This window comes from Phaenicophaeus curvirostris, chromosome 6 (assembly GCF_032191515.1).
Source record: "Phaenicophaeus curvirostris isolate KB17595 chromosome 6, BPBGC_Pcur_1.0, whole genome shotgun sequence".
In the NCBI taxonomy this organism is placed as follows: Eukaryota; Metazoa; Chordata; class Aves; order Cuculiformes; family Cuculidae; genus Phaenicophaeus; species Phaenicophaeus curvirostris.
The window spans coordinates 26,543,686-26,558,995 of record NC_091397.1 but is presented as its reverse complement, the minus strand read 5'-3'; the positions used below and the strand labels follow the sequence as shown (position 1 = coordinate 26,558,995).

General features: G+C 42.0%; 1 protein-coding gene across 1 annotated transcript; it reads left to right on the top strand.

The window, feature by feature from the left end:
• The first annotated feature begins 625 nt into the window (after positions 1-625).
• Positions 626-11,064, top strand: PDK4 (pyruvate dehydrogenase kinase 4). The gene is made up of 11 exons (XM_069859689.1): positions 626-1,110; positions 1,803-1,944; positions 2,786-2,857; positions 3,436-3,620; positions 4,057-4,146; positions 4,676-4,753; positions 5,392-5,468; positions 6,179-6,277; positions 6,568-6,678; positions 7,315-7,428; positions 8,474-11,064. Exons 1-11 carry the CDS (start codon positions 969-971, stop codon positions 8,615-8,617), a joined length of 1,254 nt encoding a protein of 417 aa, XP_069715790.1. The 5' UTR covers positions 626-968; the 3' UTR covers positions 8,618-11,064.
• The last annotated feature ends 4,246 nt before the right edge of the window (positions 11,065-15,310 follow it).

Below are 15,310 nucleotides of genomic sequence, written 5' to 3'. Positions count from 1 at the left end.
AAAAGTATAGATTTGTGCCTGTGTAGAAACATATGTGTATAAAACCCGGATTTTAAGTGCTCAGGTTGTACTCTTTCCTATCACTGTGTTATCAGCATCTTTTATCGCGCTGCTGCCGACCACGATGTAGGATGTCAGGACGTTAACTCCATTCTCCACTGCATTATGCAAACCCTGCCTTTCGTGAAGCGGACTTGGCGTTTCAGGGAAAAGCGCTGGAAACGGAAGTTCCCAGCAGAGAGGAACAGTGCATAGCCTTTTCACGGCTCATCTGTCACCCTGGAAGACGAGGTGACTGTGGAAAAGCTGGTCAGCCTGCCACCTCTTCGGCCACGTCTAGAGGCAGCAAATAGGGGACCAGTGCGTCACCAAAGCAGCTGCCTTCAGATATCGGGTCACCGCTAATCCAGGCCACGGTGACGATGCCGCTAGGATCTGGTTTTGCTCCCTGCGCAGCTCCAAGTGTCTCCTGCACCGACCCTGGAGTCCCAAGGTCACGGGCTGCGACCGTGGAGGGGGGGGATGGGTGTCACGAGCCGCCCGCGCGCGGAACGTTCCGTTAGGGGCGGAGGGCGGGGCCTGGGCAAGCCCCGCCCACACGGCGGGTAAATAGGGGCGGCACGTGCAGCAGCCCCGGCACAGGCGAGGGGCGGCCGAGACCTGCGGGAACCCGCGCACAGAGCCACCCGCCGACCTGTCAACCGACCTATTGCCAACCTTTGCCACCGACCGACCCGCTGGCTTACCTGCCACCCACCGACCGACCGACCGACGGACTGACCTACCGACCCATCTGCCACCCACTGACCGACGGACTGACCCACCGGCTAACCTGCCAACCCGCTCATCCACCAACTGACCCTGCCACCCACCCAACCAGAGCGACTGCCGGACCGGCTTAGCCGCCCCCGACCCGCCAGCCCGGTGACAGACCGGCTTAGCTGCCCGCCCCCCGCCGCCCCGGAGCGATGAAGGCGGCGCGGATCGCCCTGCGCAGCGCAGCCCCGCTGGCCGGGGCCGGCGGCAGCCGCGGCCGGTTGCCGCGCGAGGTGGAGCAGTTCTCCCGGTTCTCGCCCTCTCCGCTCTCCATCAAGCAGTTGCTGGACTTCGGTGAGAGGCGGGGCCGGCGGGGGAGCCTGCTGCGCGGGACGGGGTGTTTCCCTGCTGAGGGTGCGGGAGGCAGGAGCCGGGGGTGCGGGTGTCAGGAGCGGGGCTGCTGGGTCTGCAGGAGGCAGCCGCCCCCGTCCTGCCTCCGTACAGAGGGAGGGGAGCCCCGCTCGGGGACCTGCGGCTGCCTCGCTCGGAGGCGAAGATGCGCTACAGCTCTGGTTCTGGGGTGCTAACGGGCTGGAGCGGGGCGAGGAGTTAAGTTGGCGAACGGGCGTTTTCGTGTTGTGCCGGACACGCTGTCGGGGAGGAGTCGCGTTTGTCCCGATGGAGCGAACGAGCTCTACCCAGATCCGATTACCGCTTTGGCAGCTGTAAAGTCCGCGCTCACGTGGCATTTTCAGACGTCACCCTTGAAGAAGCCCGTGTTTACAAAGGCTGGGGTGCTTCTTCTAGAGGATTGCAAATCAATGTTGTCTCTAACCATGAAATGCACAAGTGCTCCGCCTGGGAGCATGTTGTGCCTTGCTGTCATGTAAACAACATCCAGCACAAACATGCACTTAGGAGAACTGGCCAGTAATAACATGACGATTGCAAAGGAATATAGTACAGAAGTCTGGGGCAAGACAGCAATTTGCACTTGTTTTCTTGAAACTTCCTAAACAAGATTTTTATTTTGGATTTATTCATAGGCTCAACTAATGGATGTGAGAGAACTTCTTTCGCCTTCTTGCGACAAGAACTGCCTGTGAGGTTTGCAAACATACTGCAAGAAATTGATCTTCTTCCTGATAAATTACTGGATACTCCATCAGTACAATTAGTAAAAAGCTGGTAAGGAAAGACCTACTTGAATTCAGCCTGTAAAACAACATAGCCTTGACCACTTGGTTGTCACAGACTTTTTTTGAATAGTAAAAAACAATAACAAAATACACTAGAAATGCAAGTCCTTCATCAAAGCTGAATTGCAAGCTGTTATACATTGTCCCTTTCTAGCAAACTAAAATGCAGTTGAAAACCAACATGGTTATATTGTTATTTTGAAACAGTATCTTTTTAAAACCCTAATAGTTTGAAATATGTGATCGAGCAAATCTCACTTCTAACCCTTTAAGAAGGGAGAGAAGAAAATGTTCTGTTTTCGCATAGCGTTGTAGACCCTCAGAGCTACACAGCTATGGAAAAACAGGCTATGTGCTTCTTTGGAATTACTACTGGAATTACTAACAGAGCTTCTGTTTCATAGCGCATTGCCTTGATCTGTGCAGTGAGTGTTTGGAATTCAGTTAATGTTACCTCTCAGGTTGACACAGTGATTGAATCTGATTTAGCCTTGCCACAGTTGCAGCATTTCCAAGGATGGCTGACATGAAGGGCAAAAGTAGTATCGTGAGGTCCAGAAACCATTCCTGATCTAGTGACCAGTTGTGCCTTTGTAATATGCGTCAAGGGTGTCAGATGTTAGCATAAGAGCCTCAAGTACTTAGCTTGTGCCAAAGCTGATCAGATCTGGGAAGATTTTGCTTAGATGGCTTTACCGTAAATCAGTATTGTCATGTAGATCTTCTTTGTGACTTGTTAAGAGTAATGATTTAGACAAGACCAATTATTTTGATGTTTTTAGACAAGAATCAAATTAATAGTGTGTATTTCTCATGTTCTTTTTCAATAGGTACATCCAAAGCCTGATGGAGCTGGTTGAGTTCCATCAGAAAAGCCCAGATGACCAAAAAGTCTTATCTGAGTAAGCGCTTTGTTTACTTCTTTGAACTTTTGATCTTACATTCCACTTTTCACAGTGTGGTCAGTTTAGAATGACAGCTGTCATAAGCTGAATTTGATAATGTAACACAAAGTGCCGTGCATAGAGCAAGCTGATTTAAATCTCTATCATGTTTAGCAATATCGCAAGTAAATATGACCCATTGCAGCTTGGTTTCAAGGGCATGCTGCCCCTTGAGCAGTCCCAACAGAGAAATATGAACAACAATTAGCTGTGATGTTCCATCCTTCTATTTTTCCAAGATGTTGGCTAGGGATCTTTTTCCCTTACTCACATTCTCCTCTGTTGAAACTATTACGAATGCATAAACAGGCAGTGAATTTAGCATAGTTAATGATTATATCTCTTATATTAAAAATATCAAACTCTTCTGGTTTAGATCACTGAGGAATGACTTTTAAAAGAGTGAAAAAAATAACAGTATTTTAATATTGAGATTGTTACGCGCTTTGCTGCTGCTGAGTTAGAAATGACATGTACAAAGCTTGCCTCCACGTAGTCTTAGAATAATATTCTAAAAAGATCTCTTTTTGATCTAGCTTTATAGATACATTAATCAGAGTCCGAAACCGACATCATGATGTGGTTCCTACAATGGCACAAGGAGTAATTGAATACAAAGACACCTTTAAAGTAGATCCTGTCACCAATCAAAACATTCAGTATTTTTTAGATCGTTTTTACATGAGCCGCATTTCCACTCGGATGCTAATGAACCAACACAGTAAGTAGAAATTTTTACCTGAGAGAAAACACCAACCTAATGAGAAACACATTAGCATAAAAATTTCTTAAAACTGCTGGAGATAGGTCTCAGATGATTTTGTGTGACACTGAAAAATTTGAAACTGAATGTATGACTCCTGAAAGCAATGGGAAAACTTGTTTTCTAGACTATGGACTTATTGTAGTAAGTCCTGTGTGGAATATGTGGGGATCTCATTCCTTACATCTGAGAAGCCTTTAGATGTTGAACTACAGAAAAGCCCCCAGTAGATAGAATTTTTAATTTTCAAAAGACATAAACAACATTCAGAATTTTGTTATTGTATTCTGTGATCACACTGTATTAGCCTAAATTTAAGGCTTTTCTGTTTGTTTGGTTGGTTTTATAATACAGTATTTGGGATTAAATATAGTATTGTTTTCATCTCAAACAGCCCTTCTTTTTGATGATAAATCTGGCTCGGGGCACCCAAGGCACATTGGAAGTATTGATCCTTGCTGTGATGTTGCTGAACTAGTGAATGGTATGCATTCTTGGTTCTTCTGTGTTTCTCTTCATGTTCAGTATTTATATATGATTGCAAGCGATTTCGGTAACCAACATGGGTTGTATTGGATGCTGACTGGCTTATACTGAAATAGTTGAAAACAGTCTGTCAAAACATGAGATTTTATAGGAGAGAAATGAAAATAAAAAGCAGTAGTAAAAGAAGTGTTGAATAAGGCCTAGCAAGTGACAGATGAGATAGGGGCTAAAGTTTCCTGTGGTGTTGAGATTATCCTTACCTACTGGCAGATAACAGATGCATCTGGTTTACAGAATTATCAAACTGTATTGAAGATTTACCCATGCTGCTGCAATTGCCTGTTTATTCTCAATTTTTAATCTTCACAGTGGATGCAATGTTAGCATTTCTTTGAAACACAGGCTTACGAGTCTGTAACACCTTAGCAGCTAATGCAGTTAAAAATCACATTTTGCCATGCAGAAGAATGAATGTTTACAGCGTTTGACATTACATTTTACACATTTTATTTAAATAAATATTTCAGATGCTTTTGAAAGTTCCAAAATGTTGTGTGACCAGTATTACTTAACATCTCCAGAGCTGAAGCTTACTCAAGTGAATGGTAAGATAAAAGCTTTTATATCTGTCTTCTGATTGGTAGCCAAACTGCTGCTTTTGCTGAATCAAAAGTTTCCATACCTATAGCCATAATGGTACATACCAGTTGATCTGTCTTGGGCTAGTTCCCCTTCATTTTCTATCATAAGCACCCCAGTTAATCTCCTGTGTTAGAAGTCAAATATAATTGTATCTTAAACACTAGATTTCCTGGGGTAATATTTATTAACCTGAGAGAAGTAAGACTTCTGTCCTTAAAGTAACCTAAGTTGCTAGAGAACTCTGTACCTGGGGTGAGGACGTGGGGCTGACTGAGAAACACTGATTCTGGGCCAAGCTGCCTGCATGTGTCTGATCTCAGGCAATCTACTTATCCTCTAAAATCCTTACTTATAAAATAGAATTGATACTTCATTTTCTATTTGAAAATAAACTGTTATTAAGCAAGTGGTAATTGCAGTCTAAACACTGGTATGAGTGCATAAAGTTGTTTGCTCATTTGGGGTGTGGGGGGGAACAAAACTGAGACTTCAATTATTTTGTTTGTTCTGTCATATAACTTGCTTATTTTAAAATCTGGATATGATACAGAAAAATTCCATCACCCTTTTAAATCTTGCTGTCTTTTTTTCTTTCCTCTAGGAAAATTTCCAGGAGAGCCAATTAACATCGTATATGTTCCATCTCATCTTTTTCACATGCTTTTTGAGCTGTTTAAGGTATGTCAGTATTAGCTGTTTCTTCACTTAGTAGTCCAAGCTGGAACATCAGTATTTAAAGTCACTAGCTAGATACGAATGAAGTAAAGCTTTGCATAGGACAGTGACATTTCTAAAAGTTTATTTGTGGAAACAGCTTTGGAAGTTGGGAAAGAAGTGATTGTTGGTTGTAGGAGAGTATTTGGACACATTTTTGTTGGTAAATGGGACAGGTTAAGGGAGAGACAGAGTAAAATGGGGTATGGGGTTGTGATCACCATTAGCCACCTGCTTTTAGAGATTACATCTATAGTGCAAGTTTGCTCTGATGCCTTTTCTGCAAAGTGGGCGATACATCTTGAAGTAGTGAATGGGGCTGAACTAATGTGCTGCCAACATATAAGGTGCAGAATTCTGGCAGCTTTTGTCAGCTACTGAACTCCGCTCTTCTCTGGATTCCTGATGACTTTTAAGGGAGTTATTTAATTTACATTGGTTGTGTTACATGTTGGACAAGAGCACTGTAATCTTTCAAGTCTTAGCTATGTTTGGTCACTTTTAGGTGTGAGACCTCCTCTGCTCATGTTATGCTAAATTGCTAAGCGTGTTCCTTGGAAGCTAGGTACTGATAGGAATGGAGGGCAACTGTGCTCAGCCTCTGCTTAACAGGCATATGATTTTAAGTGCATAGATCCAGTGCTTTTTGATAATGGTAATATTAATTTCCATAGAATTCAATGAGGGCGACCGTTGAATTCCAAGAAAACAGTCCTTCCCTTTCTCCAATTGAAGTGACAGTTGTTCTGGGAAAAGAAGACCTGGCAATTAAGGTATTTTGTTGGCCTACTACAATATGTACTTCATGTAATCTTTATCATTTCACATGCTGCAGCAAATTCTTTTAAGAACTTGCAGGCTCTGACAACAGATCAAAGATACTATTCTTATCAAAGCCTTCTGTTGATAGTCTCCATTTAGCACAATTACCTAATTGAAGAGTAGTATGCTGTGAAACAAATGTTTGCATTTTTTACTGTTGGAAGAGTTCGTTGAAATAACCGCATTTAAAATACCATTCTTAGTAAATTATTGTAGTTAATATTATTGTCTCTTAACTCAGATCTCAGACAGAGGAGGTGGTGTTCCCGTCAGGAAAATCGAGCAGCTCTTTAGCTACATGTATTCCACAGCACCAAGACCAAGGATGGATGATGGTCGAAATACTCCTCTGGTAAGATATTTTCAATACTCTAGTTACTAACAAGGCTGATATAAGCTTTGGACAGATTGGCATTTCCACTGCACTGCTTTGTGGTATACCAAGATTATTTAGCCTCATAAATAGGAAATAACACTGTCTGAAACAGAGCTTAGTGGACAAAAATATGCTTTTAAAGGTGTGAAAAAAGAACATTCCAACCTGAGTCTAACACTGTAACTTACTTGTTCTTCACTTTCACTCAGTCCTCAAATTTACTATAAATTGTGCTGGTTTTATGGAGGTAAGCCCAACTGGAATGGGCTTGGACTTTTGTTTGTGTACTAGTAGCAAACTCTGTTTACTAATTAGGCTGTAGCAGCAAAAATAGGGCACTCAAAATACAGAAACATAAAGCGTGAAATTAAGATGTGTATACATAAACCTTCCCTTTTCCATGGAGGTTTGTTTTTTTTTAATTTTCTTTTGGTTTTGGTCTTTAATGGTCATTTTCAATATTCTGTATGAAACTGATCAGACGTTTGTTTTCTTTAAGAGAAGAGGAAATGCAAAGGACTTTAACAGTTTAAAACCTCTGAAGACATTCTAGCTATTTAATGTTAAGTCATGAGAGCTAATAAAATATTTTGTTTTGTGCTTTATTTTTAGGCTGGCTTTGGGTATGGCTTGCCAATTTCTCGTCTGTACGCTAAATACTTCCAAGGAGATCTAAATCTCTACTCCATATGTGGTTATGGAACAGATGCTATTATCTACTTGAAGGTATGTATTTTGATTTGGTTAAATAAAAGATAACTACCATTAATGCAGTGAGGTAACTACTCAGTATCACTTTAAGGTAAACATTCTGTGCTCATCAGTAGAAAAGTTTTCGTTTTTATTGAGAAATACCAGTAAGAATCTGAACTGGTATCTAGAATTAGAAAGGCCAGTTGGCTTTAAGCAGTCTACTTGAATGACTAGTGAAAGCCTCATTAGTTTCTAGATTGAATGAAGACTGGTTATCTACTGGTTCATGGAATAAAAAGTGCTGGGAGAAAATGAAGTAGCAAAGGTGTGTGCAACAGATCTGGTTTCTTTACTGCTGTGTTTTTATTCTTACAACCGAAAAGCCTGTGTAAACTAATCTTTTTTGAAGAGTCTAATACCTGGTCCTGTTCCATCTCTTCCATATGGCCCATATATCGGATTTCCATATCAGTAATCTTGAATACCTGGCATACAACATGCAGTGCTGTTTCCATAAGTAACCTGGAAAAAAGGACTAGGCATTCTTTTCTACTTTTTGCACTTAGCAATGAACCAAAACTACAGTTCCAAGCATGCTGAAGCACAACCAGAGAAGCAGTACAAAAGGAAGGGATGGTTCAGCCATCTACACATACCTGTTGCATTTTTATTTGTTTCCCAATAGAATATATATATAGGGGGGTTTTGTTTGGTTGGGGTTTCTTTCTGCAAAGCATAGAAATAGGAAAGGAATGTTCCTTTGGAATTTTATAAATGGAAGTTCTTTTCCATGGCTTTCAGGACTATCTCAAAAAGAGGTTATGAAGTAACTCTTACAGCCTATAAAAATGTATAAATATGATTTGATGTTATTGCATTTGTCCTGTCAAATTATCCAAAGCAAACATAGATGCTGAAGATCATGAACTACTGCATCTGTTACAGAAAATTTTGTGTAAATAACTTTGTTTTGTAGTGTCACTGGATTATCACTTGAAATATTTTTGCATGAATTTTTGGGAGCTGGCATTATTGAGAGATAGAAACAAAGTAACTTGTTTTCTTTCTTGATTCTTAGGCTCTATCAACAGACTCAGTAGAAAAACTTCCAGTTTTTAACAAATCTGCTTCCAAGCATTACCAGGCTACCTCAGAGGCGGATGACTGGTGTGTCCCAAGTAAAGGCCCAAAGGATGTATCAAAGCAGAGTGCAGCTCTCTGAAGAGAAGCTGGTATCCAGGCACCCCAGGGGATCAAGCTGGCTTCTCAAAGGACTAGTGTTTGGAAGTATTCATCTACCTCCAAACAAGCAAATTCTCCAGTTTCAGGACTGTCAGAAGAGAAAGAAGATAAGGATGTTATATCCTAGGCTGTATGCACTGAAGGTGAAATCTTGCTGTGGACTTCAGAATGAGGAAAATAGGAGCACATATGTCTTTAAAGAAGAGATGTGTATAGAGGAAAATAAGACTTATTTTCTTATGATCAAAGACTTGATGTGGTAGAGGTGTGCAATTTAAGTCCTGTTTAATGCTTGAATTCTGAATACTGATAAAAATCAGTTATGCTGGTGTACATTTTTCTCCTAGAATAGTTATCAGTGGATCATCTTATTGCGGAACTTCTCAGGTAGATAGTTAACACCTGTATTTTAAAGCTGTGTTTATTACATTTGGAAAAGATCCACCTGACATGGCAGTCTTATAGCAAGATACTAACAGCATTCAAATACGGCCTGACTGGGAGGCAGGGAGGCTTGAGAGGTAGGGAGAAAGTCTTTTCCATATATAAGGAAGTCTTGTTTGTTTTTTAAAAAAACCCACCTATTTCAGTAATAATTCCTGTGATGCCTTGCTCTGTGGGTTATATGGCTAGATTTTTTTTTAAGTTGAGCTGTTCATGTAAAAACTAGCCAAGTAAGGCTCCTATTAATAAGGCAACTAAGAAGGAAATTGGAATATTTTAGAAAGTTACTGGAAAGGAATTTAAAGCTACTTGTTTATAGTAGTTGCAAGGTTAGGTTCCATCTAACCTACATCCTTGCAATCCAGAAAGCACACGCCAAGTAGTAGGTTAGAATTTTCCAAGAACTGAAGTCAGACATGCAAGTTGAACAGAAAGATTTTGGTGATCTGTATTATGTAAGCATGATGTGGGAAACAACAGCATGTTTAAAATGTGGTCTTTGGTTTCCTTTTTGTCCATGCTCTTAGAAGATTAGTGGCTCAGTGCACTAAACCAAAATCTGCCTATCATCTTTGTCAAATCTGTATTGGGCCACACTAGTTCAAAGAGGTACATTGGGGTTCTACACCTTGAAAGCTGTGATGAGCACTGATGGTCTGTTTGAAAGGTTTGCAGGAAGAGTAGTGTTGGAACTAGAATTTTATTCTAAGAACTGTTAATTGCAATGGAAAAGACTTCATATTTTGAAACTTCTAACTTCCTAACAGCACTGAAAACTATGGAATAACTTCTGTCAACAGTAAAATAATGGGGAACTGTCACAGGAACGGTGCCAGTGTGAGAGAGAGTTTTTGGGAAAGTATTTCATTCTCAATAAGCTTCTTCCTTTCCCATCATCTTTGTGCATTTTCCCCCTTGTAAGCAAGGCAAACTTAATGACAGAGTTGAAGTTAAACTATTGAATACTGCCAGACTGGCCAGTCAAAGTTCATCAGGGCTGTATAATATGACTTGATTTTTTTTTTTTTCCATATGAGCCTTTGCAAGAAGCTGCAGGTACAGTATTTAAAGCACCTTTCTCAGTTGTATGACAGTTTTCTAAAACAGATTTGTATTTGTTGTTGGACAGAAAGCCACTCCATACTTTACTGTGAACACCAAGTATTTTTTTTTTAATAGGAAGGAGAGAAAGCTGGAATTACCTTTGTGTTCTAGAAGTCTTGTTGGGACAGATTTCTCAATCAAAAATAAAATAGTATTCTGATATGCATAATTTCTTTTAAAAACTAAATATAGAGTTATTGGTGATAACTGTTGAGCATAATGACTTCAGTACTGCATCAAGGCTGTTTTAATGCCAGTGAATAAGCTGCAGCCACCAAAGCTCATCAGGCCATATATCTGAGCATAGCTCAATGAATTAAATGGATAATAAAAATATACTATATTGGCATAGAATATACAGGTGTGAAAAAGCTGCCTTCACTGCCATAATATACTTGAATATTTGTTGGCTTTTTTTGTACTAAATACAAGATCACAAAAACATACCTAGGTATAGTCATTGTTGTCAAGTAAACGTTAATTACACTTCTCTGTCTGCACCTGGTAATGCTTGAACATGAGTCATGATCTCATGGTATATTGTGCAGCTGCAACATAGCTGCAGCTACTCCAGGTAGGAGCTTTAGCTTTGCTTCAAAGCAGCTGAAACACGTGGATGCTGTGAACAACTGTAATGTTGCTTGCAGAGAGAAGCTGCAGAACATGTTCATGATACAGACAGAGTTGTGTATAGCACTTAAGGAACCCATGTGGAACCTCTGTAGTATTAACAGTTACTGAAGGGCTATCTACCTAGATAATGCAGTACCTCTTTTAACATTTACTGAATTTTTATTCCTCAAAGCAGAGCTGTAGTTTTAAGCCTTTTCCTTGGATTTAGATGTTGAAATAGTTTTATAATAAAATCTTCCAAATTATTGTCTAGTATCTTTATTTTCTTTTTTTTCTATGAAGTCTAGTGCAAGCTGTTGCCTTTTGCAAGGGCAATGGAACGACTGGCTTTCAATAGCTGGTTTGTGAGAGAATGGTGATTATGAGACAGAAGAGCCTATGCCATGCTAAAACAGTCCTGTACAACTGGTGCTTTAGTGGACTCATGTTCCTGTTGGCAATGTCCTGCGTCTCCCTTAAGAAGAGAAAGCAACTGTGAAAGTGCATGTACATACTTTACCTGGAAGAGAAGAAGTAAAAACCAGCCAGACGCAGAGTGTCTGGCAGTAAATCTACCAGTGACAGCCTTACATGCTGACTTTCCCCTTCTTAACAGTGTTTTTTTCACCTGTAATGCCAGGGAAGCAGGTTGGATGGTATAAATTGGAAGTGTTCTGCACTTGCAGAAATGTATTGCTCTGACATACTTCAGTATGTCATGTGTGTTGGGAGAAATAACCCAGAACTAAAGTACACTAGGCCCTCTAATAAGCTGCTACAGAAAACAAAAGAAAACCAACAGCAATAGCACCCCTGGTTTTCTTTTCCCTATCCACCTTCACTGTCTTGCAGGCCCTAGATACAGGACTAGCCCATTTCCTCTCAGGTTTTCCAAGCAGAAATACATACAAATACATTCTGTACCTTGTCCATAGCAGGCCTGGGAGACATACATGCTGCCTGTGAGAGCCAAGCATGCTGTGGATGCATCGGGGGCTTAATCCCCTTGCTGTGCAGCTCCATGCAGAGCGCAAGGTTCCAGCATGTAACATGCAGTCTCCCCCCAGCAGGGAGATGGCTCACAGGCCATCGGTTCCAGCCAACCTCCTGCATCCCAGAAGGTGCCAGAGGTTGAATTTTCTTTATTATTTTTCCTTCTCTCACACAAACCCAGTGACTGACAGAGGCTGTGCACCAGGGTCCTGATTCAGCAAAGCACTGGCGGTACTGGGCCAGGCTTGCTTCTAGCACGTCAGAGGTTCAGATATCAGACATCAGCAAGTTTACTCATGGCTGCAGGGTGTACTCATTTCACAGGAGATAAGCAGATGTTGCACTTCCCCCTTTTGCCCTACTGATCAGGACTTTACAAAGCCAGGTTCCTGATGTCAACAGAAACCATGCCAAGCACTCTGTTTTCTCTTCCAGATCGTTAGCTAAAACGCCTACACTGATCTTGTTACTACTGCCCACATCCAGATTAATCTCCTTGGAACCTTGATGAGTGGTTGTTCATTATCATCTTTTTCCTATCACTTAACCAAGCTTTCAAATCCACCAGACTTTGCCCTTAGCGTGCAATAATGTTCTTCCCATAGCATTATTACAAAACAAGCTTTGCTACCTTTGATAAGAAACACTACACAACTGGAAAAATAGATTGGTTATTTTTCCCCTTGCAGTAATGATGATGATTTGAGAGGATCAAGTTCTAACCCACAAGAACTGTCTGCCTTTAAGTTCTTGAGTAATATTGGCAAACAGCAGGTAGAGGTTGGCTGTTTATGATCCCTCAGCTCAGCTGATTTGGGGGATTGGAGATGATGAAGAGGAAGGGGCACACTTCTAGGTGAACGTTTTGGATTTGCATTCCTCAAAAGCTGACAATGTAATTTTAGGTGCTTGTATCCCAATACTGTATTACAGGCCGTAATGTGGCTTTGCAAGTCTGTATTGGCAAGCACATTCAAGACAGAATGACTGACTCAGTACCTGGCCAGATGCTGTTCCTCCTCGCAGTTAGAAAAAAAGAATGCAGGGCACACTGGTGGGCAGTCTCAGTCGGTCCTGCTCCACTCCACTTACCTCATAGGGTGGAAAGGGCAGAAAATCCCCACAGGCAGTCTGAATTCTTCCTTGCTGTCTCAAACAGTGGGTGGCATGGCAAGAGGCTAGAATGCAACCCTGTGCCTTCAGAATATTTTGAGGCCTCTTAATAATGTAATTTTTTAATGTAAATAGAAAAACATGTATGGGTTATCAGGAGCCACTCCTCACCAACCCTCCTCAAAATTCCTTCTGCGGAGCTGAAAGAAAACCAAAACAGAGTGCAACAAGTTGGCCTGCATAGAATTAGCACAGATTTTCCCGTATCACTCCCTTGCTTTGCAGTTCATAGCAGGAAAAGGCAAGAAAAGAAAGGACTTACCTGATTTCCTGCTGTGTGAGGGAGACAGCCTCGAGGAACAAGCCTCAAGCTGCCTTCCTGGAGTCATGTCCAGTGGAAAACCTGGACCTGCAATGTGGGAAACACAGCAAGAGCAATGTCCACCATTCCCACCATTTGGACCTGCAGAGGATCCTCCTGGAAGGAGACTGACAATTTCTAGTTTAGAATGGCCATACTTTGAGTTACATTAATATGATACAACCAGATATGCCCTGTCTGAAAGGCTCAAGTAAGAAAATCAAGTAAAAAAATTGTTTTCGCTGTTGTTTATAGGTTGGGCTTTCTGTATTATGTCACCTTAGGGGTCTGGGTCTGAAAACTGAGAATCTTGGCATGGGATTTGGCACACCAGGTACAAGACATTACCATGACACTACGTATATATCTTTATGTATGTGCCAAGGTGTGAGTTGGATATCTAAGCTCCCTCTCTAGTGACCAGAGTCAATATACCCAGAGGACCTCTGGAAGGCTATCTGCTCCTTCTGAATCAGACACCAACTTCTGGCCAGCTGAATAGCTCCCGTGTCTTCAGTGGCAGAGTTCAACTGACTCTAATGGGACCCTAGACACCTGGGGCACAAGTAAGCACAGGCATTTGGACAGTTTCAGCTGTGAGCTGGCTCCCAGCTAAATCACAAGTGTCTAAAAATAGACACTTGATGCTGTACGAGGAATCCTGGAGTACTCTGCCAGTCTCTCATCTGTCATTCCAGAAGAACAGAGATCTTTCACAGGTCCTTTGTCACATCTGTCAGTCCCTTGCAAATACCTTGTATGGATGCCCTTGGCTTTCTCAAGTATCAGTGAAGGTTTATGTTTAGGCAAATGACTCAGGTGCGCATACTAATTCTGGGTGGTTGTGGGAGGCTGGAGATGCACAGCTCAGAACATCACCACTCTGTCATTGCTGGACAGGGAGGGTGGGGGGTGGTGGGGAGGGTGCACGGGTAGGATAGGTAATGGAAAATCCCAGACAGTATTTGTCCTGCAACAGCCACCAATGTGATCATAGCAAAGGAACCCCCTTGGTTGCTGGCACAAGCTGTATCAGGCTGGAGCTGCCCCTGTGCATCTCGTCACCACTGGCTGCATTGCCCAGCATTGCAGGCAGGGCTGACTGGGCTTGGGGCTTGCCACGGTGCCACACAACTGCAGGAGACACTATGGGCCTTATCACTTGGGGCTTCACACCTCACAGGGCAGCACAAGCACCCGAGTTCTGTCTGAGCCATGCTTACTCCTCCTAGGATGCCCAAATACCACTTTCCTTGCTTCAAAGGGCAGACCTTTAACAGAAAATTAGGAGCTAACTGTAAGTGTTGCTGATCGTTAAATACCATGAGGTGTATTGAGAAACCAGGCATATTGAAAACTCTTTTCTGATTGTTTGTGTTTGTGGCTTTCTCTTTTCTATTGGCTTTGCTATCCACAACACTCCTGGTTGATTTTTAACAAATTAGCTGGGAAACAGGGTAGAATACCTGGCAGGTATACTTGTCCTTTCCTCCAATCACTGTAGTGTGAAGCCCAACAAGTAACAAGCATTGCAAAGCCTATTGGTGAGCCAGAGTCACTCCCCTGCTTACAAAGGATATTACTGGAGGAATTCAACCTTCATGAAGGGGTGGATCAGACGGTTTATACCACTCTGGATATTAATAGGTATGTGTTGTTGCTTCACAGACCATAAGAAGCTGTTTGCTCAGGCATAAAACTTCATTTGTGTTGACACAAGCACTTTTTTGTGCTTAGTTAGGGCTGGTTGTGAGCCCCTCAGAACTCACTGGACAAGCCTCCTTTGTTTCTAATCAACTTCGCCTCAGATTTTACATAAATACATGATGAAGAAAGCTTCATTTTCAAACTCTGACTGAGGATGCTCTTAAGTTTTCATTGTTCGTGTCTTTTGTGGAAATGTCCAGAAACCTTCTGCTGGTCCAGTTCACTTCATGACCTTTGTCTCTGTGGCCTTGCCCTTCTGTTCCTCTGTTTTTTCTACCTTTGCTGCTGGTGCCAGGCTGTGCATACCCTGAGCATATTTTCTGTAGTTCAAGGATGTCT

Coding starts and splice junctions, on each gene's coding strand:
- PDK4 (XM_069859689.1), top strand. CDS start 969: ATGAAGGCGGCGCGGATCGCCCTGCGCAGCGCAGCCCCGCTGGCCGGG. Junction 1,945..2,785: donor GTACAATTAGTAAAAAGCTG/GTAAGGAAAGAC, acceptor CTTTTTCAATAG/GTACATCCAAAGCCTGATGG. Junction 3,621..4,056: donor GATGCTAATGAACCAACACA/GTAAGTAGAAAT, acceptor CATCTCAAACAG/CCCTTCTTTTTGATGATAAA.